Source organism: Anabrus simplex, chromosome 1 (assembly GCF_040414725.1).
Source record: "Anabrus simplex isolate iqAnaSimp1 chromosome 1, ASM4041472v1, whole genome shotgun sequence".
Taxonomy (NCBI): domain Eukaryota; kingdom Metazoa; phylum Arthropoda; class Insecta; order Orthoptera; family Tettigoniidae; genus Anabrus; species Anabrus simplex.
Window position 1 is genome coordinate 788,159,700 of NC_090265.1, and position 27,361 is coordinate 788,187,060.

At 42.9% G+C, this 27,361-nt stretch overlaps 1 protein-coding gene across 1 annotated transcript; it reads right to left on the reverse strand.

The window, feature by feature from the left end:
- Nucleotides 1-320: 320 nt before the first annotated feature.
- On the reverse strand, nt 321-27,361 carry Eh (Eclosion hormone). The gene is made up of 2 exons (XM_068227562.1): nt 27,324-27,361; nt 321-1,237 (listed from the first exon to the last, which is right to left on the reverse strand). The coding sequence occupies exon 2, from the start codon at nt 1,233-1,235 to the stop codon at nt 990-992; it is 246 nt and encodes an 81-aa protein (XP_068083663.1). The 5' UTR covers nt 1,236-1,237; nt 27,324-27,361; the 3' UTR covers nt 321-989.

Genomic DNA, 27,361 nt, shown 5'->3' on the forward strand with positions numbered 1-27,361 from the left:
TTACTTGATATGAGAATTGGGAAAGATTCAAAAGAAAGCACCACGATTTGTTCTGGGTGATTTCCGTCAAAAGGGGAGCGTTACAAAAAATTTTCAAATCTTGGACGGAGAAGACTTGGGATTAAGGAAACGAGCTGCTTGACTATGCGGTATGTTTGAGCTGTCAGTGGAGAGGTGGCGTGGAGTGACATTAGTAGACGAATAAGCTTGAATGGAGTTTTTAATGTAGGAAAGATATGAAGATTGAAGAGGAAGTGGAATTACAGGTGTACCTCATAAAGCTTATTCCTCAGATAATAATAGAGGCGTGTCTGTCATTGTCACAAACAATTTATTTAAATCTAATAATACATACAACGTAGGCTATAGTGATCAAACACAACCAATAAAAGGCTTACAGTAGAAATTCAGCCCCTTAAGTTTTTAAGGCAGCTTTTGAATGCATCACTTTCCCTATATACAAGTACAGACACTATAATATCACAGAATTTTGAGTTGTTATACCTTTACATACTTCGCCATTCTTTAATACTGTAATACATGGAATTATAATACTCCCCAACTATCTGTACACATATTACACTTACGCACTCTAGGAACATCGAACATCAGTGTGCTGTACAAAAAAGACAACATTCTACACATGAACCCTTCGCCGAAGTCACCATTCCCTTCAGAAAATTAACCAGATTTCGAGTGCATTTAAGTCCTTTTAGGTGATTTTTTCCGAGTGGTAATAGTCTGTGCATCACAGATTTTCTCTCCTCATTCACGGTGATTTACCTGAAAGGACTTGTGTGCAGTTTCTGTGATCTGCGAAACTCTTAAACCGTTTTAAATTGTCACTCAGTGCAATCGTGGTAACTTAAGGGCACTGAATTTTGGACTGCAGCAATTAACTGAGGACGCAGAGTTGGCAACTGAACTGACACTGATGTAACTGAAGAGAATGCTGCATTAAAAAGCACACACAATAGCACAGCGAGAAACTACTCCATCTTGTTGAGGAAAGGCGCAATGGAGTTGATGTCTTCGCAGTCTGGGATGAGCTTTCCCTTGAACTTGACACATGCATCAGCGCAGAGCTGACCCTCGAAGTACGTGCCGAACATCTTCTTGCACTGGGCGCAATTCCGGATGCAGACACCAATAGCGCTGGCGTCAGCAAGGACGTAGGTTGTAGCTGTGAGTAGCAACAACAGGGCGATGGCTACAGCGGACATACGGCGGTCCATGGCTGAAACAAGCACAGTCCGACATTCAGAAGGTAGTTCAACACAGATAGGTTTCATTACCAAGTACTGGACAATAAAAACCCCTTTGCTATAGGCCAGACGTGCTCACTCCGGCCGGCACACAGCAATTAAGTGCAGTAGCGGCGCTAAGACGCCCCCGCTCCCACAATAATTGAAAATTGGCCCCTCGTTTCCTGATAAGGAAAGTTACAAGTTTATTTCGTAGTACAAGGTTGTGTATTATTACAAAGAACAGTAACGACGATGATAATAATAATAATAATAATAATAATAATAATAATAATAATAATAATAATAATAATAATAATAATAATAATAATAATAATAATATGAGAGCCTCCGTGGCTCAGGCGGCAGCACGCCGGCCTCTCACCGCTTTGTTCCGTGGTTCAAATTCCGATCACTCCATATGAGATTTGTGCTGGACAAAGCGAAAGCGGGGCAGATTTTTCTCCGGGTTCTCCAGTTTTCCCTGTCATATTTCATTCCAGCAACCCTCTCCAATATCATTTAACTTCATCTGTCATTCATTAATCATTGCCCCAGAGGAGTTCGACAGACTTCGGCAGCCGGCACAATTCCTATCCTCGCCGACAGATGGGGGCTTCCTCGTCCATTCCTGACACGGTCGAATGACTGGAAACAGGCTGTGGATCTTCAATAATAAGAAGAAAAGAAGAAGAAGAAGAAATTACACAATTGAGTTTTCAAATCCGAAGGAATACAAATAATACACGTATATGGAACGAATACACACACACACACACACAAGAAATGCATATTCCAATTATAGTAACCAAACCACGCTGACCGTCACAATATTAAGAAATAATCTCGTTCCGAGGACCAAATAATTTACAACTCAACCGTCCATCGTAGGCCTACTTAGCTACACTGACTGCCGAGAGTTATAAACAGGCTCGAAACTTCAGTATTTAGAGTTTAGATAAGGAGGATGTCTTTGTTATCGCATCTCTGCTGACTACTGAGTTCTCAGAACTGGATAATTACTTCAAAAGCCTTGTTGATTGTTGTGAGTGGCAGCAAGGGATGGTTATTATTGAAACAGGTTGGGAAACCCACATTCTTTCAAAGTAACTACCGTACTCCTATTGGCGAAAGAAGCTCTGCACTACGACGGCCTAAGTTTGTAATAACCCTCTGTAATACAAATACAGTAATACTGTGTTGTGTGCTGTAGCTTTATCAATATGTACAATCACTCTTCGGCTACTGAATTAAGAAACAGTCATGGGCCCCTCACAAGCCATAGCCTCCCTCGCCTCGTGGGGTCTGCGGGGTCTTTATCGCCGGCAGTGTATTCATGGGTGGGTGAGCGGGCAAGTGTGTGCGCTTCAGCAACATCAACGTTGTGGTTACGTCACAGGCCGTGAAAATCAATGAACGGTGAGCGTCCACTTGAGTGATAAGGAAATAGTGTATTTTTTATTTCCATTGGAAATAAATTCAGGTAATTTCTAATGCAACTTACTTTGAAAGAAACTAGTTATTTCTGTTCTGTTTACTTATATTGACCGGGTACAATAAGGAGTTTACCAGTACCTCAAAATACTTTTGTATTTAATTAATTACTGTACAGCGAGAAGACTTGTTATAAATAGGCGAGATACGTGTGTGTCTTGATATGTAATAGCTCCGTGCGCTGCCCGGGTACTTTTTTTACTGTTTACTTTTAGGATTTGTATCGCCTGTTAATTATGTGTCAAGTGATTAGATTAGATTTACTTATCGTGACGTTGATTGATATGTTACGACTTATTTTGTAGCTTTAAAGTTACTGTTGTGTGTTTAATTTAAAGTTTTAGTTTTGAATTATCTTGGTTCGCTTGGAACTTCGTCCTTATTGCACCCATATTGTCTGGGATGTAGTTGATCCTTTCAAATAAGTGATGATTGTATGTATTTACGCGTCGCGCTATAGATATGACGTACACGATTCCAAGTGTCATTGAAACTGTCACCAAACAGCTTAGCGAACCCGAAAACTGGGGATTCAACACTAATATTCTATTCACAATTTGAGCATGCTATTCTTCATTCCTTCTCATCTCCCATGCCGATGGTGGCTGAACTTGGAATTAAATGAAAATGAAAACCTACAAGCTGTTTTCCAGTCATTGACCGGGTCAGGGATGTAATGAATGAATCATATATGGGCTGTTATTACGATGGGGTCGCCACTCCCAAAGTGATGGATATTAATGACTGATAGATGGTACGAAATGAGAATGGAGAGTGTTGCTGGAATGAAATATGACAGGGAAAACCGGAGTACCCGGAGAAAAACCTGTCCCGCCTCCGCTTTGTCCAGCACAAATCTCACATGGAATGACCGGAATTTGAACCACGGTATCCAGCGGTGAGAGGCCGACGCGCTGCCGTCTGAGCCACCAAGGCTACCTTTGGAATTAAATATTATCCAGAATGTCACTATTCACCTCAGTGACTCGGAAAACTATGGATTCAGCACTAATATAGGTCGTTTTCGATTATTCTTACATGCCACTCCCTCCCGATTCCACCCCCTAGGGATGCCAGTTGTGTCTTACCCGCACAGTATTTCTCTCCAGATATTATCAAGTCATATATGTACCAAGTTTTGTTGAAATTGCAGGTTAGCCTATAGCCGCCGCCATCTTCGCCGATATCTTTACGTAAAGATATTTGCTCCTTAAGCGTCTGCAACCTGCTAAGTACAGAATGTATTGCGGGCTAGGGTAAGACTTCGCCTGCAATTATTGGAGTGACTATTTAGTGATCTGATTTTAGGATGACTCAGAGTTGACTGAACTTCGAGAACTATCAATGCTTCATGTTTCACCGGCAGGTAATTCCGAGAAAATAAAACAAAAGTGAAGCAAATCGGTCCAGTAGGACGGACGAACGGACTGGTCAAATCTGTTCGTTTACATTTGCTTGGCAACCGTACGTTATGCTACGTCGTATACATAAAATTGAAGCCAGTCTACACTGAGATCTTATGTTTGCAGCTGCTTCGAAGTCGTATGTTACCTTACTCCATCTATATGCTCCTATCTTCTTCTTCTTCAATGACTGAGGAAGTGAATAAGGAAAGAAATTACTTCTCCACAAATAGCTTTCCCGATGGAGTCCTTGTGGAACATTTCAACCTGTTGGATGACAGAACCATTATCATCATTACACAAATCTTTAATGATATTTACAACACCACATCCCCGTTCGAATTTCATTGCTACTGGTCTAACGCCGCACCGACACAGACAGGTCTTCTGGCAATGATAGTAAAGGAATGGGTCAGAAGTGGGAAGACTACGATCGTAGTTTTAATTAAGGTACAGCCCCAGAATTTTTCCTGGTGTGAAAATGGGGAACCACAGAAAGCTATTTTCAAGGCTGCCGACAGTGGAGTTCGGACCTATTACCTCCCAAATGCTACACGGGCCACTCTTCCAACTTGTTCGGTGAATATTACTCCTTCTTCTCATAATATATGTTGAATTCTAGAGTCACATTATTGTAATCACATCAAAAATTTCACATGCGACCATTTTATAAGCCATAATCGAGGGCTTTGATAAAGAAGCAGCAATCCAGAAGGTAGTGAGGCAAGACTGCAGAACCCCCGCCCCCTCCTTTTCAACGTTCATGCAGAACTGGCGGTAAAGGAAATCAAAGAAGAATCTGGAAAGGGAATCACAACCCAAGGAGAGGAAGTCAAAACCCTGAGATTTACTGATGATATTGTTATTTTATCTGAGACTGTAGAAGATCTGTAGAAACTGCTGAATGGTATGGACGGAGTCTTGGGGAAGGAGTACAAGATGAAAATAAATAAGTCGAATACAAAAGAAATGAGTGCAGTCGAACGAAGTCAGGTGATTCAGGAAAATTATATTAGGAAACGACGTCTTAAAGGAAGTAGAGGAATATTGTTACTCGGGTAGTAAAATAACTAATGATGGCAGAAGTACATACAATGCAGACTAGCGCAAACAAGGAAGGCCTTTCTTAAGAAAACTGTACTCAACTCGAATATTGATATAGCAATTGGAAAGATGTTTTTGAAGACTTTCATCTGGATCGTGGCCCTGTGTTTTAGTGAAAAGTGGACGATAACTAGCCCAGACAGAAAGAGAAAAAAAGCTTTTGACAGAAATATGCTGAAGGCGGGATGGGTCGATCGAGTCACGAATGAAGAGATACTGAATCGAATAAGTGATTTGGCTAAATATGACTAGAAGAAGAGGCAGATTTATAGGACACACCTTAAGACACCCAGAACTCTTGTTCAGTTGGTTTTTGAAGGAAGTGTAGGTGGTAAGAACGGTAGAGTGTAGACTAAGGCATAAATATGACTAACAGATTATAGCAGATGTAGGATGTAGTACATACGTAGAAAGGAAAAGATTAGCACTGGATAGCGTGGCATGGAGAGTTGCATCAAACCAGTCTATGGACTGATGACAAATGTATTTAGCGTATGGCCCATACAATCAAGTTGAGCACAGAAATAAATTATATACATATTTACATTACAAGAAAACAATGAACAAGGAAAGTTTCCTTACAACTGAATGTCAAGATCATTGATTCACTGTATTGCTTCTGGAGTTGCCATCAGAAAATCCACTTTGCTGTCTGTGTACGCCCGCGTTTCACACTCTCTGACAGTGTGATGTACGGTTTGTCGTGCAGCTCCATAGTCACACGTGGATGTCGGCAACTTATTCCATTTAAACAACATGTCTCTGCATCTGCCATGGCCTGTTCTTATTCTGTTCAGAGCAGTCCGTGTTTTACGTGGTAACTGGAATTCACTTGGAAATTTTGCATTCGAGAACATACTATCCAGGTGCATCTCCGTTGCTGCTTTCCACTCTGTAGTTGGGTTGTAGCCTCTAGCAACCATGTCTAAAACGTTACGTAAAGTTAGGTGGCTTGAACGTTGCTATTTGCTTTACGTCGCACCGACACCGATAGGTCTTATGGCGATGATGGGACAGGAAAGGCCTAGGAATGGGAAGGAAGTGCCCGTGGCCTTAATTAAGGTACAGCCCCAGCATTTGCCTGGTGTGAAAATGGGAAACCACGGAAAACCATCTTCAGGGCTGCCGACAGTGGGGTTCGAACCCACTATCTTCCGAATACTGGATACTGGCCCCACTTAAGCGACTGCAGCTATCGAGCTCGGTGGCGTGAACGTAATCTAGTGTGGATGATAGTTCGTAGATCTTAATGTACAGGTAGATCGGGGTTCCTTAAGATTTTATTGAATTCGTTGATGAGAGCTGTGGATCTTGATGGCTCAAAGAAGAACAATCTCAGCAAGTATTGACAAATTCAAGTAAACATGATTACACATCTGTATACAGTAGTAACTTACGTTTCCAACTATTGGAAGCAAAATAAAAACAGTAATTTAAAAGCTATGTACAGTATTTTGAGTCTGGACCAATCTCTTGTCTTCTGGTACGGGCTAGAACAAATGTGTCGCAGTTTCATCTTCAGTTTTGGTAGTGACTGAGCTATGAGCTAGTGGTAGTGGTGGTGGTAGTGGTTATTATTTTAAGAGGAAGTACCACTGGGCAACCATCCTCTAATAACGCAAATCAAAGATGAAAATGGAAGAGGCCCGACACTTGGAAAGATGAATATATCGGCTAAAGATAGGGAAGGGGCGCGAAGATGATTCCCTAGGCTTCACAAACCTAATGCCGTCGGGGTTGGAAGAGAATATGAAGTGGCCAAGGGAGGTCGGATAGCAAAGACGAATGCGAGGTGCCTGACGCAACCAATGCCAGATTCAGGTAGGGGATCCGTGGTCTCCAACCGAGCTCCAAGTTGAGAGCCCCTGGTCCCCTTTTAGTTGACAGTTACGACAGGCAGAGGGTGGTAACACAGCCTGCGTGATGGACGAAGAAATTCGTAGCATCGGCTGATGTACCGTTTGAGTAGATTTGGCAGAGTAGCACGTAAAAGCAACGAGGATTGGAACGGGGTCCACTCAGCCTCGTGAGGTCAACTGAGTAGAGGGGGTTCGATTCCTACCTCAGCCATCCTCGAAGTAGTTTTTCGTGGTTTCCCACTAATCCTCCAGGCAAATGACGGCACATAACTTAAGGCCACGGCCGCTTCCTTCCCTCTTCCTTGTCTATCCCTTCCAATCCTACCATCCCCCAACAAGGGCCCTCTTAAGCGTAGCAGGTGAGGCCGCCTGGGTGAGGTACTGGTCCTCCTTTCCAGTTGTATCCCCGACCGAAAGGCTCACGCTCCAGGACACTGCCCTTGTGTCGGTGTAGGTGAGTCCCTCGACGAATCCGAGAGAAAAACCGACCCTGGAGGGTAAACAGTTTAAGAAAGAAAGAAGAAAGTCCTTCATTGCTTGTGCTAGTCTACATTTTATGTCTTTCTTGCTTCTAACATCATTAGTTATGTGGCTACCGCGGTGGGAAGACTTGTGCGTCGCGGTAACGCAGACAGCCGACCCGTAGGTGCAACTATATCGAACGGATATCTGTCGAGAGACCAAACTAACGAATGATTCATGTAAAGTGTTGTAGCGAGCTATCGGAAACTGCTAAGGCGGCAGTCTGGATGATTGACTGAAATGGCTCTGTAATATTATTCAACATGGTTTAGCTGTGTTGATACTGGTACACGCCTGAAAGCAACGGGAAACTACAGCTAACTAATTCCCGAGGACATGCAGCTCTCTCTGTATGAATGATGTACTGATGATGGCTTCTTCCCGGATGTAAAATAATTCCCCATTCGGATCTCCGGGTGGGGACTACACGAGAGGGAGCAATCATCAGGAAGATGAATACTGACATTCTGCGAGTCGGAGCGTGGAATGCCGATTAATAGGAGAATTATGAAATAAATATTAGTATCGGGAATTCAACTACATCAGCATTTCTATTTTTGTTAATACGTGCCCTTCATTATTCCTCTCACTATTTCTACGTGTGTAGAGTTTCTGCACCCAGCAACGTCCTTATCATCAATATACAGATGGGTAAGAAGAAATATTTGAGCCATCCTCATAAACGTTAAACTGATCTACTCACACGACTGGGACAGTTCGCATTGTTCAATTATGATGAGAGCCTACGACAGTCTATGTAGGAAGAAAGGGACAAGACAAAATAACGCTACTACTAAATTGTTTTCATTCCTCCCCTGAAGAGGGAGGCGGGCCTCCTAAACGGTGACGCGGTCTCTCAGGCCAGGAGGTTTGTTACGGTGAAGGAGATGTGCGGAGAAGGTGAGAGGGTTGGCGGCCGTGGCCTATACTACGAACTGTCCCGACATTCGCCTTAGTGCTGGAGAATGGAAAACGACGGAAAACCATTATCAGGACAGCCGACGGTTGGGGACCAGCCGCTCTCCGTCCCCCGAATACAGAGGCGTAGATCCACCCCTCCCTGCTCAGTTGGTCGATCGGAGTGCAGAGCTGTCGGACCACGCACCAGCCTACACTGTAACCGCCGACCAAAGAACACCAATGGAAGGTGGTTTCTTCGTGAAGTACGAAGTGAATGTTCCTGAAATGACACAATAATGTAAACTAAGTTCACGAACAGTACAGAGAACACTGATCCTCTTGAACTGTACACATTCCTCAATGGGGAAGCAGTGGTAGAAAGTGTGCTGCCGTCCTCTTGACGTACAGTTAGTGGTAAAAAATCAGTTTCATGTAAAGCATATCGAAAGGTCATTGAATATGATTGATGAACAGTCTTCAAAGTCCTCAGTCTGCAGCAAACGGAGTGGCTACGCGGTCTTTATCACGTAGCTGTGAGCTTGTATTCGGGAGATGGTGGGCTCGAACCTTGCTGTCGGCAGCACTGAAGATTGTTTTCCGTGGCTTCCCATTTTCATAATCATGATAATGTTATTGATTTTACGTCCCACTAACTACTTTTTTCGGTTTCCATAGACGTCAAGGTGCCGGAATTTCCCCCACAGGAGTTCTTTTGCGTGCCAGTAAATCTACCGACAGGAGGCTGACGTATTTGAGCACCTTCAAATACCACCGAACTGAGCCAGGATCGAACCTGCCAGAAGGTCAGCGCTCTGCAGTCTGAGCTGCTCAGTCCGGCGGTTTCTTATTTTCACACGAGGAAAATTCTGGGGCTGTACCTTAATTAAGGCCACGGTCCCTTCCTTCCAAGTCCTAGGCCTTTCCTATCTCACAGTAGCCGTAAGACCTGTCTGTGTCGGTACGACGTAAAACAAATAATTTTTTTAACTCCGACAGACTGATTCGAGAAGTGTGCATGAAATAAAATGGCGTATGGCTTTCAGTGCCGGGAGTGTCCGAGGACAAGTTCGGCTCACCAGTTGCAGGTCTTCTGATTTGACTCCCGTAGGCGACCTGCGCGTCATGATGAGAATGAAATGATGATGAAGGCGACGCATACACCCAGTCCCCGTGCCACCAATTATGGTTAAAATTCCCGAGCCTGTCGGGAATCGAACCCGGGACCCCTTGTGATCAAAGGCCAGCACGCTAACTATTTAGCCATGGAGCCGGACATTATGCATGAGATTCACCAGAACACAAGACGACCAAGCTACAGATGAACAACGACGTCTTCCTCCGACATCCTCCTGTAGAAGCAGGCAATGGTATCCCCTACCTGTCGTAACAGGTGACTTGAAGTGGACCCCAGGGGCTCTTGATTTAGGTAGCAACCATTCGGCTTCTAGCTGACTCTGGGGTTGCTTCCACATTCTTGTGCCAGGCTCCTGACTATCCGACCTCCCTTGGTCGACTCCTGTTCTCCTATGATATCGACGCTATCAGAGCACTCGAGAGCTAGGCAGTCTTTTTCATTTTCACGCCCTTCGTGGCCCTTCCCTTTCCTCTGACCGATACCTTCATTCTTCGAAGTATCGAATTCCTTCCGCTTCTCCTCTGATTAGTGTTCATAGAGGATGAGTGCCGAACTGGGCTTCCTTTAAGAACAGTTACCACCCCGGCTGTGAAGCCCATGCAAGTAGGCAGACGCACACCGACAATACATTCTTGGACTTCTGATCTGCGCATATCCGCGCTTCTGACTCTTACGACCATTGTAGCTATCTGAACACCGTCAGTTTAACTATAATCAGAAGAGGATCCATGGAGGGGCTAAGGTGGACTTTAGCCCCCACCCCCACCCCTTCGCTCCCCTGGTTACATTTAAAAGTTAAAAGTTGAAAAGTCTAATAAAACTTTCAAGATTTTGGGGCTCAGGTGTTTGATGTCGAATCACATATGTCAGGTAAATGTATTTGAACCCAAGCACTCATTTTAAATGAGCAACCTCTGGCATTTTACACACACTGCTTCAGCCATCCAATTGAACTTGTGCATTGCAAAAAGCTGTGATGTTACGCGAATTAAGAATATGTTAGAGATTATTTCGCCAGTGATGTTTGTCTCTGTCTCTGCGAAAATAATATCTGCTCTTCAATGAATTACATTAGTGATCCTGATTTCAGTGAGTCAAAAGAGAATCATATTAAAACCATTTTGTCCTACTCATTGGGTAGAAAGACATGTTAGCTTCAATGTATTTTAGGAACTAGTATTACATGTTGTAAGCTTAAGGCTTCTTGAACAAATATAAGAATATAAGAAGTTTCACCCAAAATCTGGTTCTATTCCCGTGATTTTAAAATATAAGAAATCCAAATGGTGAGACGTGAGGCTTGGCTTTGAGAAAAAGTGAATTTATCATTGGTTTTGAAACAGTTGTTCACTCTTTGGCCCACGCTGTGAAACTAAGCAAGTTCATATCATCTGCATTGTCTTACATTGACCCCTTAACGTTCGAATTACACGGTTTTTCTTTGTGGTATGGTATTTTGTTAAGTTAGCCCCTCCACTTACGGAATCCTGGATCCGCCTCTGACAATCACCCGGTATAAGCCCGTTCTGAAGTCATGCGTACGAACTGTATAGACTTAGACTGCTATTAGATATAGGTATATGAAGAACATCACTTTGGAACATTCCCTTCTCCAAGAAACTCCCTTCAATTCGAAACTTAGTTGCTATCAGTCAAAGAAAATTTTGAACTGGTTCGAATAGTTCCGTGCAAAGAAAATAAGGAAAACACAAAGAAGTCAGAATTGGAAAAGCCTCTTAGAATATAATGTCCAGTTCCTGCGTCTGTGTTCCCCCTGTTGAAAGGCGTGCTAGAATACACCCATGGTGTCCACTGTGTGTCGTAAAAAGCTACTAAAAGGGGACTGAGGAGCTTTCATCTTGGGAGCGTGGGTTGATGAATCTAGCATTGCTCCCAGTAATTTTGCAAGGCTCTTTCTTCGTCAACTCTTGTTCTTTTCTAGCCCCGGAGGTATTAGGTTTGCGAGGCCTAGCGATTCATTCATTCTCACGTCTTTCGTGGCCCTTGTCTTTCTTTGACCGATATCTTCAATTTTTGAAGTGTCGCACCTCTTCTCATAAACTAGGGCCTCTCAGGGTGTATGCGACGGTGCACTGCACGGCGCAAGGTGCAGGAGACGACTTCACTACATTGACCAGAGTGAAAACCCACTCCTCTTTCTCTACACCCGTCTCACCCGTTCGGTCTGTCTCCGCCTTCTTCACCTTTCCCGCTGATTCTCCCCTCACTGAGAAATGTTTATGTGCGGTGAGTGGAGACACTATGTTGTATGGGACAATGTTACCGGTGTTAAAACACTTCTCTTTCAATTTGGTTTGAGCAGACAATTTATCTTCTCTAGCTCCTCTTTTCCTTTATCTTTGCAATTATACCAGTAATGTCTGGAATAAGGGATCGGCTGACAGCAATTCTGAGTGCGTTATTTAAATTACTATCAGAAATACTCGCACGCAAACTAGTCTTCGTACAAGTCAAAACAGAAAAAAACTTTCACATATGCATTAACCAAACATAAAAGTAATCTTAACTGCGTCTCGATCCAGCTTAGGAAAATCTTCCTTCGACAAATTCTCGTAGAATTCGAGCAATGCTTTTGTATTGGAAAATAGATCTTTCTTATGATCACGTAATTATTGTCCCACAGATTAAGCATTTGGCTTTGTCGTCACGACTGAGGAAAGAGTACGAAAGTTCCCAGGTCGATTGAAATGTGCTTTCGGATCCCTTTGCTTTTTTCGAAACAGGTTGCTCCATTATTATGTTATTGCTTACCTATTTCACGGATAAACAAGTCGTCTATCGCTCTCAGCACACTACATCATCCGAGTCAAGCCGAGTTGAGCCGAGTCGGACCGATGCACAGTGCACGGATCCTCTGCGCCTCGGTTTGCATGCGTGAGATTTTCGGCGTTTGAGAGGCCCTGCCATAAATGAATATTTGTCCCACTTTGTCCTCTTGAATTCCGACTTTAACTTCATATTGTGATCTTCCTTGCCTTTGAAAGCTCCGCTCAAACTTATTTATCTACTAATGTCATTCCGCGCCATCTCTCCACTGACAGCTCGGAACATATCATTTAGTCAAGCATGTCGTCTCCATACCCCCAAGTCTTCACAGCCCAAAGCTTTCAACATTTTCGTAACGCTACTCTTTTGTCGGAAATCAACCAGAAAAGAATCGAGCTGTTTTTGTTTGGATATCTTTTTAGTTCTCCAATCAAGTAATCCTGGTAAAGGTCCCGTACACTGGAACCATACTCTAATTGGGCTCTTGACGGAGATGTATATACACCTCCTTTACATCGTAATAAACAAAATCAAACCCGATGACATAACAGCCCCGAAGGAGAATGGCCTACCAAGCGACCGCTGCTCATCTCCAAGGCCTGCAGATTATGAGGTGACGTGTGGTCAGCACCACGAATCTCGTCGGCCGTTATTCTTGGCTCTCTAGACCAGGGCCGCCATCTCATCGTCAGATAGCTCCTCAATTGTAATCACGTAGGCTGAGTGGACCTCGAACCAACCCTCAGATCCAGGTAAAAATCCCTGACCTGGTCGGGAATCGAACCCGGGGCCTTTGCGTAAGAGGCACGTATGCTTCCCCTACACCGAGGGCCGGCTTTGCCTCCTTACAGCAACTGTCATAACCATACGAAGAGTTCTGTACCGTGTATTTACAACCCATTTTATGTGATTACGCTTATATACCTAGGTACTTACAGTGTTCCCCATCAACGCAGTAGCGTAATGGTTAGCATTATTAGCTGCCATCCTCGGAGGGCTGAGTTTGATTTCCGGTACTGCCGAAGATTTAAGAATGGTAGAAGGCTAATATATTATTAAAATGGTACATGCAACTCACCTCCATTGGGGGTGTGCCTGAGAAGATCTGCACCACCTCGGGATGAGGACACGAGTTTAGTTTAACGCAATAATTAAAACTGAGAGGACTTTTCCTCTTTGTAAAATTCACAACATGACTTTTCACCCCGTTTATCATCATACATTGTCTAGGTCTTTTGACAGTCACTCACACTCCTCTAAGTTATTTGTAACTCTATACAGTATAAGATCATTCGCAAAAAGCTTTACCTCTGATTCCACTTCTTTACTCATAACATTGATATATATGTAAGAAAACATAAAGGTCCAATAATACTGTCTTGAGGAATTCTCCCCTTAATGATTATAGGATCAGATAATGCTTCGCCTACTCTAATTCTCTAAGTTATATTTTCTAGAAATATAGCCGCCCACTGAGTCACTCTTTTGTCTATTCCAATTGCACTCATTTTTGTCAGTATTCTCCTATGATATACCCTATCAAAAACCTTATGTGCTCCTATATCTCATAAACTATATGTGAAAAATGTTTAGAGGATTTATATAATAATTAAGACGAACGTACTGCATCAGAATCATAGAAGAAGCTCACATATTGAATTAGACAAGAAGCAAAGTCATCTCCATACAGGCCATGAAGGCCCTTGGAAGGGTGGAAAGTAAAAGCTTCCACAATCCATAACCTCGGCACTTGGTGGGGTGGTATGGTAAGCCCTACGCCCGACCGCCTTTGCGTCCAGGAATTAACCTGGTACTCGTTTTTGGTGCAGGCTGAATGAACCTCAGGGCCATGTGCACCTCGGGAAGTGTAAATCTCATTTCTTAAATTGTTCAACTTTGACAAGGAATCGAACCCACGAACCGGGCTCGCCTTTACCGCCTCGGCCAAGTAGTCCCTTTGAATTAGAAAAGAGTTATATAATATTCTTATCCGTAATGATTAATTTAAAAAACAACCTTAATCGCGCTTAAAATATAGCTCCTCAATTGTAATCACGTAGGCTGAGTGGACCTCGAACCAGTCCTCAGATCCAGGTAAAAATCCCTGACCTGGGATTTTATCAAATTTTAAATAGTGAATGTATGGTTGGACACAAAAACGGCTTCACAGCCTGAGTCCCGCCATGTAAATACATAAATAAATAAATAAACAGTAAAATGTCTGAGCGATTGAGCGCGAATTGCTACATCCACGTCAATGTTATCGAGTACCTGTCAAGACTGCTATGTGGGACGCCATGATGTGGAATACTTTCAAAAACTTCAGCCCGGTCCAGGCTTGAGCAACGTTCATTGCAACAGAGCACCAGTACAGATAGATTTTAATGGCTCCACTTTCTGTTTGAAAATCGTTAAATACGTGTACATATATAACAGTCAGAACATTAATAGCGCACTTGTTGAAAATAAATTTAAGTAGGACATTTCAAAGTTTGACTTACCCAATGAAGAGATTATGTCACTGAGACCATGAGAACTGGAGCACTCCACTCAGTAAGTTACTGTAAGTAAGTCAGTAAGAGACTCGAGAACTCCACTGAGCTTGAAGATTGCCCAAGTCCGACTAAACATGTTGACTAGTTTCACCCCTCCCTCCACTGGTCGAAAGGAAAGGTACCGGTACGCAACAAAAAGGTTTGCTATATATACACTCGACAAGCAAAACAGCAACGTGCGAAGAGGTTCTTGTGTCGCCGTGGCCGTGAAAGTCTTCACCAAGGTTGCTGGCGATTCTCTTCCGGGGCTCTGGACTTTCCGGGCCACATCGAACAAAGAACTCCTCCGCAGCAAGACTTCATTAGCGGGCATGATCAGCCAACTAATCTGGGCTTTGTTCCAGAGAACTGGCCGAAGAAGGTGGCACCATGACTCGGCAAGCGTGACACAGCTATTTTCTTCTTTCCCGGATAGAAGTGGGAGGTCACCTGTTCATACTCAAGTTTCTTTCCGTAACTATCTCGCAAGGAAAGCACCTTCTCTAGGAGTTTCCCTTGCGTGAACTATCCATGAGATAAACAGTGACATTGAGTTGGAAGCCGCAATCCAAAGCTAGTATCACCTGTTTTAAGTCGACAGGCAAGTCTATTTCTTGCATCAATTACCGGTAGGGAAGGCCATTACAAGATTTGAAACAAATCTTTGTGGAAGTCCTCACATTCCTTGTGGATCAAGCCTCTTCTAGCGGCATATATTTCTCCCTGCTACTGTTCACTGAAAGTTATTCTCTGGGTGACTCGTTCGCCATACATCTGCTTACAAAGAGAAGAACCGCTATTAAGTTTTTGTGTTAAACTTTCGTAACTCCGTAAGCTGTAAGGAGGACAACTCGCTTCAACTGAAAGAGATGCTTCCAGTCTTAAAGTTCCCATCATTACAGAAAGGTAGCAATTATTAATTTCCTCTGCGCTTGTACTTGTATACAAAGAGAAGAACTACAATGTAGGTTTTACGTTAAGCTGTCGTTACCCCATAAGCTTCAAAAAGGATCTCCCACTTCATTTGAAGGTTGCGTCTGGCCTCTTCCAAAGCTTCTTTGACCAAGGGATTTCGTTCCTCTGAATTTGTGTTCGTTACTGATGTGTAGAATAACATAATTGTATTCTGTCAGTGTTCGTTCACTGTTGATCCTGAGCACACATCAAGCCCGTTATAAGTAAATTTCATTCTGTTGCACGAGGCCACATTGGGTCGTTGGATTTGTTCACGATGCTTTACTTAATCCGCCAACAAAGAAAACAGCTACTCTTCCTCGTGTAAAGTGTCCTCGCACGAAGCTCAGTGCGGGCAATGACACAATGTTGTTTACAGTCGAAGAAAACCAAAAAGCGAAAAAGAAAGCACTACTCCCTTTACGAAAATCAAATGATCATAAACATGTCTCCCGGTGATGGCCATCAAAAAATGGCTGCTAAAGACACAGCCTCCCATGGTTGCTAGGTAACATTGTCTGACCATCCATCCATACCTCACATCACTGCCTGCACAGTTGCTACGGTTACACTTCCGCCACATATTATTTTGTCGCCATAAGACACATTTATGCCAACAAGCTTTTATTTTATTTTTTTATGTTCAGAAGATCTATAAAGTGTACGTGGAATCCAAAGAACAATTATTGAACGAGTTTCCATTTCGAAATTAAGTGGCGCTGGCTGTTGAAAGGAGATGATCAACCACTCTGAACATTAACGGGAGAAGAAACAATTGCGCCTCTGGATGGATGAGGTTAAAGATAGGAAAAGACCCAGAGATGCTTGGAAATCAAAGAATGACTCACTGCACCCCGCACGCGTAATGTTGTCGGGATCGGTAAAGAACGGAGTCGATCTACGGAGCTGAAAGAGGAAGGAGAGACACTCCCAATTAGTTGATACCGTCTTTTTCTTAAGAGTACCGAGAGAGGTGGCTACCCGGTTTTGGTCACGTAACTGTTACCTTGCATTCGAGAGATACTGGGTTCGAATCCTACTTTCAGTAACCCTGAATACGGCTTTCCGTAGTTTCCTGTTTTCACACCAAGCAAATACTGGGGTTGTGTGTAATTTAAGGACACTGTCTCTTCCTTGCCAATCCTAAGACTGCCTTGGTGGCTATGATCGTTAAGGCGTCAAGTCTGACGCCGTGGTTACCCGTTGAAAGAAATCACCATTAGAATGTTGACCGACAAGGCAGAAGAGGGGGTGGTATACAATATCTAATCAGTAGCTTACGTGTCAAAAATCCTGGGTTCAATAAGAAACCTCTGCACAGTGTTCATGTAGATGACGGTATTCGCCCATCAGATGGGGAAGTTAAGCCTTGAGCAGACCCTTTGGCGTTATTCGACAGGAGAAGGCTACGTGCCAACACCGGGTTTCGTCCTCTCCCTGCCTCATTATGTTCACACACCGAGCAAGTGGCAGCGCAGTTCGGGCCACATAGCTGTCAACTCGCATTCAGGAGATAGTGGATTCGAACCACACTGTCGGCAACCCTGAATACAGTTTTCCGTGGTTTCCCATTTTCACATCAGCCAAATACTGGGGCTGTACCTTAATTAAGGCCACGGTCGCTTCCTTCCCACTCCTAGCCCTTTCCTATCCCATCGTCGCCATGAGATCCGTCAGAGTCTGTGTGACGTAAATCGAACCCTCGCCTTCTTCCTTTCACAGTAAAAGAACTGATAGTCTCTAATTGATTTATTTTGCTTTTTTTTTATTTGCTTTACGTCACTCAGACGCAGCGCTTTTATGATTTGCCTTCCTGGTCTTCCCAATAGCTTTCTTTTTGTTTTTCTCCGTGGGCTCTCTTCCTTTCTTCAGTCCACTTGGTTCCTGGTCTCCTTGGAACTTCATTCTCTGGTTGTACTACCCATCTGTTTACATTTTTACGAAACAGATTTCTGTCTAATATTTCTGATATATCTATCTGGCCTTTCTCCAGGTCCTTTTTTACTTCTTGGATCCATGATAGACTCTTCAATAATATTATTATTATTTTACAATTGGCTTTACGTCGCACCGACACAGATAGGTCTTACGGCGACGATGGGATAGGAAAAGCCTAGAAGTGGGAAAGAAGTGGCTGTGCCATTTTGCCTGGTGTAAAATGGAAAACCATGGAAAACCATCCTCAGGGCTGCCGACAGCAGGGTTCGAACCCACTATCTCCCGGATGCAAGCTCACAGCTGCGCGCTCCAAACCGCACGGCCAGCTCGCCCGGTATTATTATTATTATTATTATTATTATTATTATTATTATTATTATTATTATTATTATTAATCTTGTGGGCAAAACAACCAGGCATAGAGTCAGCCACTCTATATCACTTAGTAAGGATTTCCACCCCTCCAAGGGCCTCCATGGCTTTGTTATGAATATTCCGCTTCTCGCTTGGGACAGTTCTTCCCCTGGACACGGAAATGAAGCGTGAGAGCGAGGTCATTCGACCTGGGTGAAGGTTGTGTGGATATAAATACGAGTGTAGCCCGGAGGTTCGCGTGTAATCCGCGTATGCCAATCAAATGGAAACGATTTGATCTCAAGTAATGGATGTGACTCAGCATTAGGCAGCGCTGGTTCTTCTAGCAGCTCTCATCAGCAGAGTGGCACGAGAACTTTTCTCTCAATATCTTCTTCATGACTTACAGTGGGCACTAGTCTAGTTGTCGATTGCTGGGGGATGTACAGTATTTACTCTGCTGGTTTACAGTGTGATGTGCTGTATAAAAATGAACATATCATTAAGGCGACACTCCGGAGATAAACAGATATTTTTACCTAATGCATGGATTTTCACGAAACTTCGTGGGAATTTCGCCTACATAAAAGTAGACATATCACGAACATTTCTTTCATATTCAATTAATAGTTCTTTCCAAAATAATCTTTTGAAAATTTTTATTACATTTTTTATGAAATTTAATTAACATGTTAATGTAAATTCGTAATTAGGTAGAAAATACCTTTCTTTAAAGCACTACGTGTCGATTTTTCTGTACATAATTTATATAAGGAGATACATCGTACTAAAGTTTGTGTGATTTTTACGTTCTAAATTTTCGACTTAAAAATCTCTACTACTTGAAAAAATTCTGCAATCAAAATCCATACGCAGGTTACTTAATATAGCTGTTATACATATACCATACAAATTTTGATACATTTGGCAGAATATTACGGGAGAAAAATGGGATTTAAATGTAAAATTACAAATGGCAAACAAAGAATTATTACAATGATAAATGGTTTGAATTCAGCGGAATAACTTCGTGACAAGAAAAAAAACTCAATCCTTTCAATTTCAGTCTTAAAAAATTTTCACCAAATTACCAAAATATCGATTTTTATCTCCGGAGTGTCGCCTTAAGAATAACAGAAACACGCAGTTTCCGAATCAAAGGAGTTTATCAGAAACAGCTAAAATCCTCGTCCCAGCCAAAAATCGAATCCAGAGCCCACTGCATAGAAAGACACCACGCGGACCGTACACCCAAGGAGTCGGACAATAATAATAATAATAATAATAATAATAATAATAATAATAATAATAATAATAATGGTATTGGCTTTACGTGCCACTAACTACTTTTACGGATTTCGGAGACGCTGATGGTGGTGATTATTGTTTTAAGAGGAAGTACAACTAGTCATGCCTTTGCTGGTGAGATGTAGTGTTTACAGTGCACTATGTCTTCCGGTATGGGCTAGAATAAATTTGTTACTTTCATTGACCTGTCTCAGTCTCATCCTTCGTTTTGACAACATGAAAGTTACCGAGGTATGAGCGATGCTAGTAATGCCATTCCTTATGCAGCAGTCCCTGCTATGAATTGTATGAATATATATCGCACATAGGGTCGGTTGGTGCATGCATTTCAGTAGGCTTGGCAGACTGATATGTAATAGCAACTTCTGGATCGGCGAGGAAAGCAACGGGCAACTACCTCACTCCTCTTTTCCCTAGTATGCCTCATCAGTGACGCCTGGGCTATCTATGACAGCTGTTGGCGAATGTATGGAGGATCAAACCAGCCTTCGGGCTGAATACCCAACATACATCAACAACTAAGCAACCATCCTCTATATAACACTAATCAGAGAGAAAAAATGGAAGGGGTCCAACACTTCGAAAAATGAAGGTATCGGCCAAAGAAAGATAAGGGGCACGAAGGATGTGAAAATGAAAGACTCCCTAGGCCTCGCAACCTAATCGGAAAAGAACAAGAGTTGACCAAGGGAGGTCAGATAGCATAGATGAAAGCGAGGAGCCTGGCACAAGTAAGTGGAAGCATTGCCAGGACTCAGCTAAGAGCCCCAAGTTCAGAGCCTCTGCGGCCCCTTTTACTCGCCTCTTTACGACAGGCAGGGGATACCGTGGGTGTTATTCTACCGCCACAACCTACAGGGGGATTGGAGACGTCGAAGCGCTGGAATGTCGTCCCGCAGGAGTTTTATTGCATGCCAATAAATCTACCGATACGAGGCTGACGTATTTGAGCACCTACCACCGGACTGAGTCAGGATCAAACCTGCCAGCGTCCTGGGGTCAGAAGGCCAACGCCTCAACCGTCTGAGATACTCAGCCCGGCAGTCGGACAATGGGACTATGCCTAATATTCAGTACAGCTCTACAATATCTCCTTATGTATAATTGATATCTACTTTATGTCCAACAGCAAACTAAATGCAGTGACTGTGAAATTCTACTTTGCTATGACTGGAGCTAAGCGGAATGCCGGCCCCGTGGTGTAGGGGTAGCATGCCTGCCTCTTACCCGGAGGCCCCGGGTTCGATTCCCGGCCAGGTCAGGGATTTTTACCAGGACCTGAGGGTTGGTTCGAGGTCCACTCAGCCTACGTGATTAGAATTGAGGAGCTATCTGACGGTGAGATTGCGGCCCCGGTCTAGAAAGCCAAGAATACCGGCCGAGAGGATTCGGAGTGCTGACCACACGACACCTCGTAATCTACAGGCCTTCGGGCTGAGCAGCGGTCGCTTGGTAGGCCAAGGTCCTTCAAGGGCTGTAGTGCCATGTTTTTTTTTTGTTTTTTTGTTTTTTTTTAGCTAAGCGGAAAGGCAGCCAATCAAACTTATGCTTGTTACTCATGTACGGCGCATGCAGAGTGGCCACGGCTCTACCGTGGGTTTACGCCTCTGCATTCGGGAGACGGAGAGGGGCTGGTTCCTACCGTCGGCTGTCCTGAGAATGGTTTTCCATTCTCCTGCACTATGGCGAATGCCGGGTTAGTTCCCAGTATAGGCCACGGCCACGAAGCCTCTCACCTTCTCCACACTCTGTCACCACCACGAATCTCCTGGCGTGAGAGACGGCGTCTCACCACCATTCAGGGGAGGAATGACAGTAGTGCCACCGCGGGATAGATCCATCGTCCAACAACAAGTAGACATAATAACAAAAGTGACGGTTGCGTCTCTCCTACAATAAATAGCTTTTGGAATCACACATTAGATGGTGCTAGCTGTCACATTTTGCAAAGAACGCAATTTGATGAAAGTGTGCGATAGGCAATTATTCCACCAAGCCTTCAACTGCTTTTATACTACACCCCAAATAGCAGAGCTCGTAGGAGGGGTGACATACGAGGGATGAGTCTATGAAACAAACAATATTTTTTTAAACACTATGTTTTTACACATAAATACACAAATAATATTAAAATAAAAGTTATTTTCCTAATCTTATTGCATATAATTATTAATCATTGATTTTTGAGTTCCATGGTTAATATTATGGATTATGGAAAATTTGATGGCATAGAGCAGTATTCACAGCAAACCAAAATTTAATTACTCTTCATGTGTTACCAAAAAAAATTTACTTGTCTTGTGTGATAGATGCCCTTGCTGGCAGGACCTAGCGTTTACAGTGCACTATGTCTTCTGGTATAAGCTAGAGCAATTTTGTTAATTTCATTGATCAGTCTCTGTCTTATACTTGGCTTCGACAATATGAAAGTGACTGAGGTATGAGCGATGCTAGTAATGCCATTCCTTATGCAGCCAGTCCCTGCTATGAATGGTGTGAAAATGTTGCTCATAGGGTCAGTTATTGCATACATTTCAGTGGGCTTCGCAGACTGATATGTAAGAGCAACTCCTGGTTCAGTGAGGAAAGCAACGGGAAACTACTTCACTCCTCATTTCCCTAGTACGCCTCTTCACTATGCCTAGGCCATCTATGAGAGCTGATGGTGGAGCTGTTGATGATCCAACCAACCTTAGGGCTGAAGACTGAACATACATACATTGTGTGATAACAAAGTACATTCTGAGGGGTAATTAACATTATATTTGGCTTTATAAGCCCTTCTTTAACCAAGTGTAGATAATTGACCATAGCCGCGTTAAAACATCCAGAAATAGGCTTAATTCCTATAACTCTGTACAAATACTTAGCGGATTATTCCGATTACAAGATTAATATTGTTTGGGCTTTTTTCAGTGAAATCAATACGTCGGTCTCATGAAAGAGTGCAATCAGTTACTAGACCCAAGAATGTAAATTAATCATCACTTACAACAATTTCAATTCTAATTTTTAAGGATTCGTCTAATTCTAAGCATGTGTTTTTTGTGAAAAACATACTTCGTTTTAGTTTTTTTTTATAGTTAAACCGTGCAATCGGTACCTAGAAAGTTGGTTTGCATCACGTAGCTATCAGTGGGAGATAGTGGGTTCGAACCCCACTATCGACAGCCCTGGTTTCGCATTTTCACACCAGGCAAATGCAGGGGCTTTATCTTAATTAAGTTCACGGTTGATTCATTTCCACTCCTAGCCCTTTCTTATCCCATCGTAGCCATAAGACCTATCCGCATGTAAGCTTTGGGAAGACATTCTTTCTGATTATATTAGACATGTTTGCGAAATTAATAACTGATTCGATAGACAGCAGTTCGGTTTCAGGAAAGGTTATTCCACTGAAGCTCACCTTGTAGGATTCCAGCAAGATATAGCAGATATATTAAATTCAGGAGGTCAAACTGTATCGCGATTGACCTGTCTAAAGCATTTGATAGGGTGGATCATGGAAGACTACTGGCAAAACTGAGTGCAATTGGACTAGACAAAAGAGTGACTGAATGGGTTGCTATATTTCTAGAAAACAGATCTCAGAGAATTAGAATGGGCGAAGCTTTATCTGACTCTGTAATAATTAAGAAGGGAATTCCTCAAGGCAGTATTATTGGCCCTTTATATTTTCTTATATATATAAAGTGAGATGAGTAAAGGAGTGGAATCAGAGGTAAGGCTTTTTTCGGATGATGCTATTCTGTATAGAGTAATAAATAAGTTACAAGCTTGTGAGCAACTGCAAAATGACCTCGATAATTTTGTGAGATGGACAGTAGGCAATGGTATGATGATAAACGGGGTTAAAAGTCTGGTTGTGAGTTTCACAAATAGGAAATTACTGCGTTGATGGAGTGACGGTTCCTTTTGGGGATCATTGTAGGTACCTGGGTGTTAATATAAGGAAAGATTTTCATTGGGGTAATCACATAAATGGGATTATAAATACAGGATACAGATCTCTGCACATGGTTATGAGAGTGTTTAGGGGTTGTAGTAAGGATGTAAAGAAGATGGCATATAAGTCTCTGGTAAGAACCAAAATAGAGTATGGTTCCAGTGTATGGGACCCTCACCAGGATTACTTGATTCAAGAACTGGAAAAAATCCAACGAAAAGTAGCTCGATTTGTTCTGGGTGATTTCCGACAAAAGAGTTGCGTTACAGAAATGTTTCAAAGTTTGGGCTGGGAAGAACTGGGAGAAAGAAGACGAGCTGCTCGACTAAGTGGTATATTCCGAGCTGTCAGTGGAGAGATGGTGTGGATGACATTATTTGACGAATAAGTTTGAGTGGCGTCTTTAAAAGTAGGAAATATCACAATATGAAGGTAAAGTTGGAATTCAAGAAGACACATTGGGGAAAATATTAATTTATAGGAAGGTGAGTTGTGTCGGTGCGACGTAAAGCAAATTAATAAAAAATCAAAACCTAGTCAGATTAGAGCTGCCTAACAGGATTAATTCCATAAGTCGAAAAGGCGTTGGGAGCGTTGGAAAGTACAAAACGAACGTAATCTGCAGGTCAGCAACCAAAAGAGAATTTCAAAATTACGTTATTTTTAACAGGCCTCGCACTTCGTTTAAATTGTTATTTACAATATTTATAAGATATCTCCTAAAAATAAATTAATATAACTTACAGAATAAAATCCTTTAAATTTTGAAGCTACCGCAAAAGAATTGTGTTTATCACAATTATTTGGCCTAAATTTAAGCCACCCTGTCGGTGGGGATGGTAGAAGACGTCCACGGTATATCTTGCCTGTCGTAAGAGACGACTAAAAGGAGCCCCAGAGGATCTTAACTGGGGAGCGTGGGAAGGCAAACAGGAGGCTCTTAGCTGAGTCGTGGCATTGCTTTCATGTACTCGTGCCAGGCTTCTCACTTTCATCTACTGTACCCGACCTCCCTTGGTCAACTCTTGTTCTTTAACGACCCCGACGGTATTCGAATATTTGAGGCCTAGGAAGTCTTTTATTTTCACGCCCTTCGTAGCCCTTGTCCTTCTTTGGCCGATACCTTCATTTTTCGAACTGTAGAACCCCCTCGATTTCCCCCTGTAATTAGTGTTAATAGAGGATGGTTGCCTAGTTGTACTTCCTCTTAAAACAATAATCACCACCACCTAAATGTAAGCTCGCAGAGAACAGAGAACACGTCGTTAAAACAAGAAATGGAAAGCAACGCTCTAAAGCTTGTTTCCATCGTGAAAACACACCTCAATGCCAGGACACTACATCTACTTTATGAAGTGTTGTAAAAGACTGCATCTTGTCCGTATTTCAAATTTTAATAGATCCACTAACCAGTTCTCCCACCACCAGACAGGAGCGCAGGTGTCCATGAAATACAGTGGAGACGCCTCTGTTTACGAAGTATGAATGAAACAGCGCATTTAGGAAACAAATTACGCGCTGCTGAAACTGTTGTTGCTGTTTGTGACATCAGTCCATGACTGGTTTGATATAGCTCTCCAAGGCAACCTTTTAATTTCTACGTAACTACGACATTCTACATCTACTCCAATGTGTTTGTCATATTCATACTTACCGCATAAACTTCCCTTAAAATCTAACTACCAAGCTCGATAGCTGCAGTCGCTTAAGTGCGGCCAGTATCCAGTATTCGGGAGATAGTAGATTCGAACCCCACTGTCGGCAGCCCTGAAAATGCTTTTCCGTGGTTTCCCATTTTCACACCAGGCAAATGCTGGGGCTGTACCTTAAGTAAGGCCACGGCCGCTTCCTTCCCACTCTTAGCCCTTCCCTGTCCCATCGTCGCCATAAGACCTTTCTGTGTCGGTGCGACGTAAAGCAACTAGCAATAAAAAATTTAAAAAATCTAACTGACCAAGTCCTGCATGTGGCCTATAACTGTATCTCTTCTGCTCGTCAAATTCTGCCAAATCGTATGTTATACATTATAGGCCTACGTTATACTGTATATTATAATACAAGCAGCTTTAGCAGAAGAACCAGCATGAATTAAAGTCAATGGTAAAACAATGAACAACTTAAGATGTGCAGATGATGATACATTGTTGTTGGAAGAAAGTCTAAAAGGTTTACAGTGACTGCCCAACAGAGTCGTGGAGGCAAGTAACCAATTGGGCTTAACACTCAGTTTGAGCTACACACGTTTTCTGGTAGTATTTCGAATGCAACACCAAGAGAGCGTGACAGTCAGTAGAGCGGCAGTACACAAAGTACAAGTAGGCTACTTAGAAACAACTGTTAACTGCAATGTTGTCTGTACCGAGGAAAGAGCAAGAAATGCATTAGCCGGTCCCAATGGCTCCCAATGGCCTTCTGACCCCAACTTGGCAGCTTCGATCCTGGCTCAGTCCGGTGGTATCTGAAGATGCTCAAATACGTCAGCCTCAAATTGGTATATTTAATGGAACGTAAAAGAACTCCTGCGGCACTCAATTCCGGCACCTCGGCGTCCCCGAAAAACGTAAAAGTAGTTAGTGGGACGTAAAGCCAATATCATTAAAATTGAGAAATGCATTCAATAAAATGAGCAGAGAGTTCTGCAGCAGAGAACTTAGATTACATCTAAAAGTCAGACTTTTCATATGTTGCGTCTTCTCTTCTTTGTTCAATGGAAGTGAGATATGAGTTCGAAAGAAAAGGGAAATGAACAGATTAGAGGCATTTGAGCAATGGATACTGCGGTGCGGTCACTAATGATGAGACGAATCGGAAAGAGAAAGGAATTATTAAATACTGTCAAAACCAAAACCCATGGCTCAACAGCCCCGAAGTGCCTTGTCCTATCAAGCGACCGCTGCTCAGCCTGAAAGCAAATTACGAAGGTGTCGTGTGGTCGGAAGGCCGAATCCTCTCGGCCGTTATACTTGGCTTTCGAGATTGGGGCCGCCATCTCACCGTCAGATAGCTTCTCAATCGTAATCAGGTAGGCTGATTGAAAATGAAAGACTCCGTATGCCTCAAATGCTCTAATACCGTCGGGGTCGGAAAAGAACAAGAGTTGACTAAGGGAGTTCGGATAAGATAGATGAAAGTGAGGAGCGTGGCACAAGTAAATGGAAGCAATGCCACGACTCAGTTAAGGGCTCCCTGGTTGCCTCCCCACACTCACTCCCAAGTTAAGAGCCTCTGGGGCCCCTTTTAATCTCCTCTTACGACAGACAAGGGATACCGTGGATGTACTCTAGCGCTCTCACAAACAAGGGGCTTAAATTTAGGCGGAAGAACTGTGATGCAGGGCGATAGCTTCATATCTCCAATTTCCCCACATGGTTTTCAAAAAATCTCCGACTTGGGCGGGACTCGAACCCGGGGCCTACGGCATGTTATGTGAGGAGATAAACATTATCTAATGAACCTGTTTTTCAAAGGAAGATACAGGGCAAAAGAAGGCAAGCAATACAACGTGTTTCTTGTACTGATAATCTGAAAAGTTGATTCAACTGTTCCACAATTGAGCTGTTTAGTGCTGCAAAATCTAAAGCGAGAATCTCTGTGGCGGTAGCCGACCTTCTGAGAGGACACATCACTTGAAGAATAAGAAGAATAAGAAGAATTTGTACATTCATTCTAGAGTCTCGATTTTACCGTCATTTGCTGTTTCCGGCTGATCGAGAACATAGGCTTGGCAGCCCAAGAACTCCTCGCCGGGTACACCCCTCACAAGTAAAGAGGCCGTTTGGTACACATTTCCTATTTCAATTGACCTTAACACAGACTGTACAAAATGTGTGAGAAGACTTACCTAACTCTGGAGCTGAGAGGGTGTACTGGAAGGTCCTG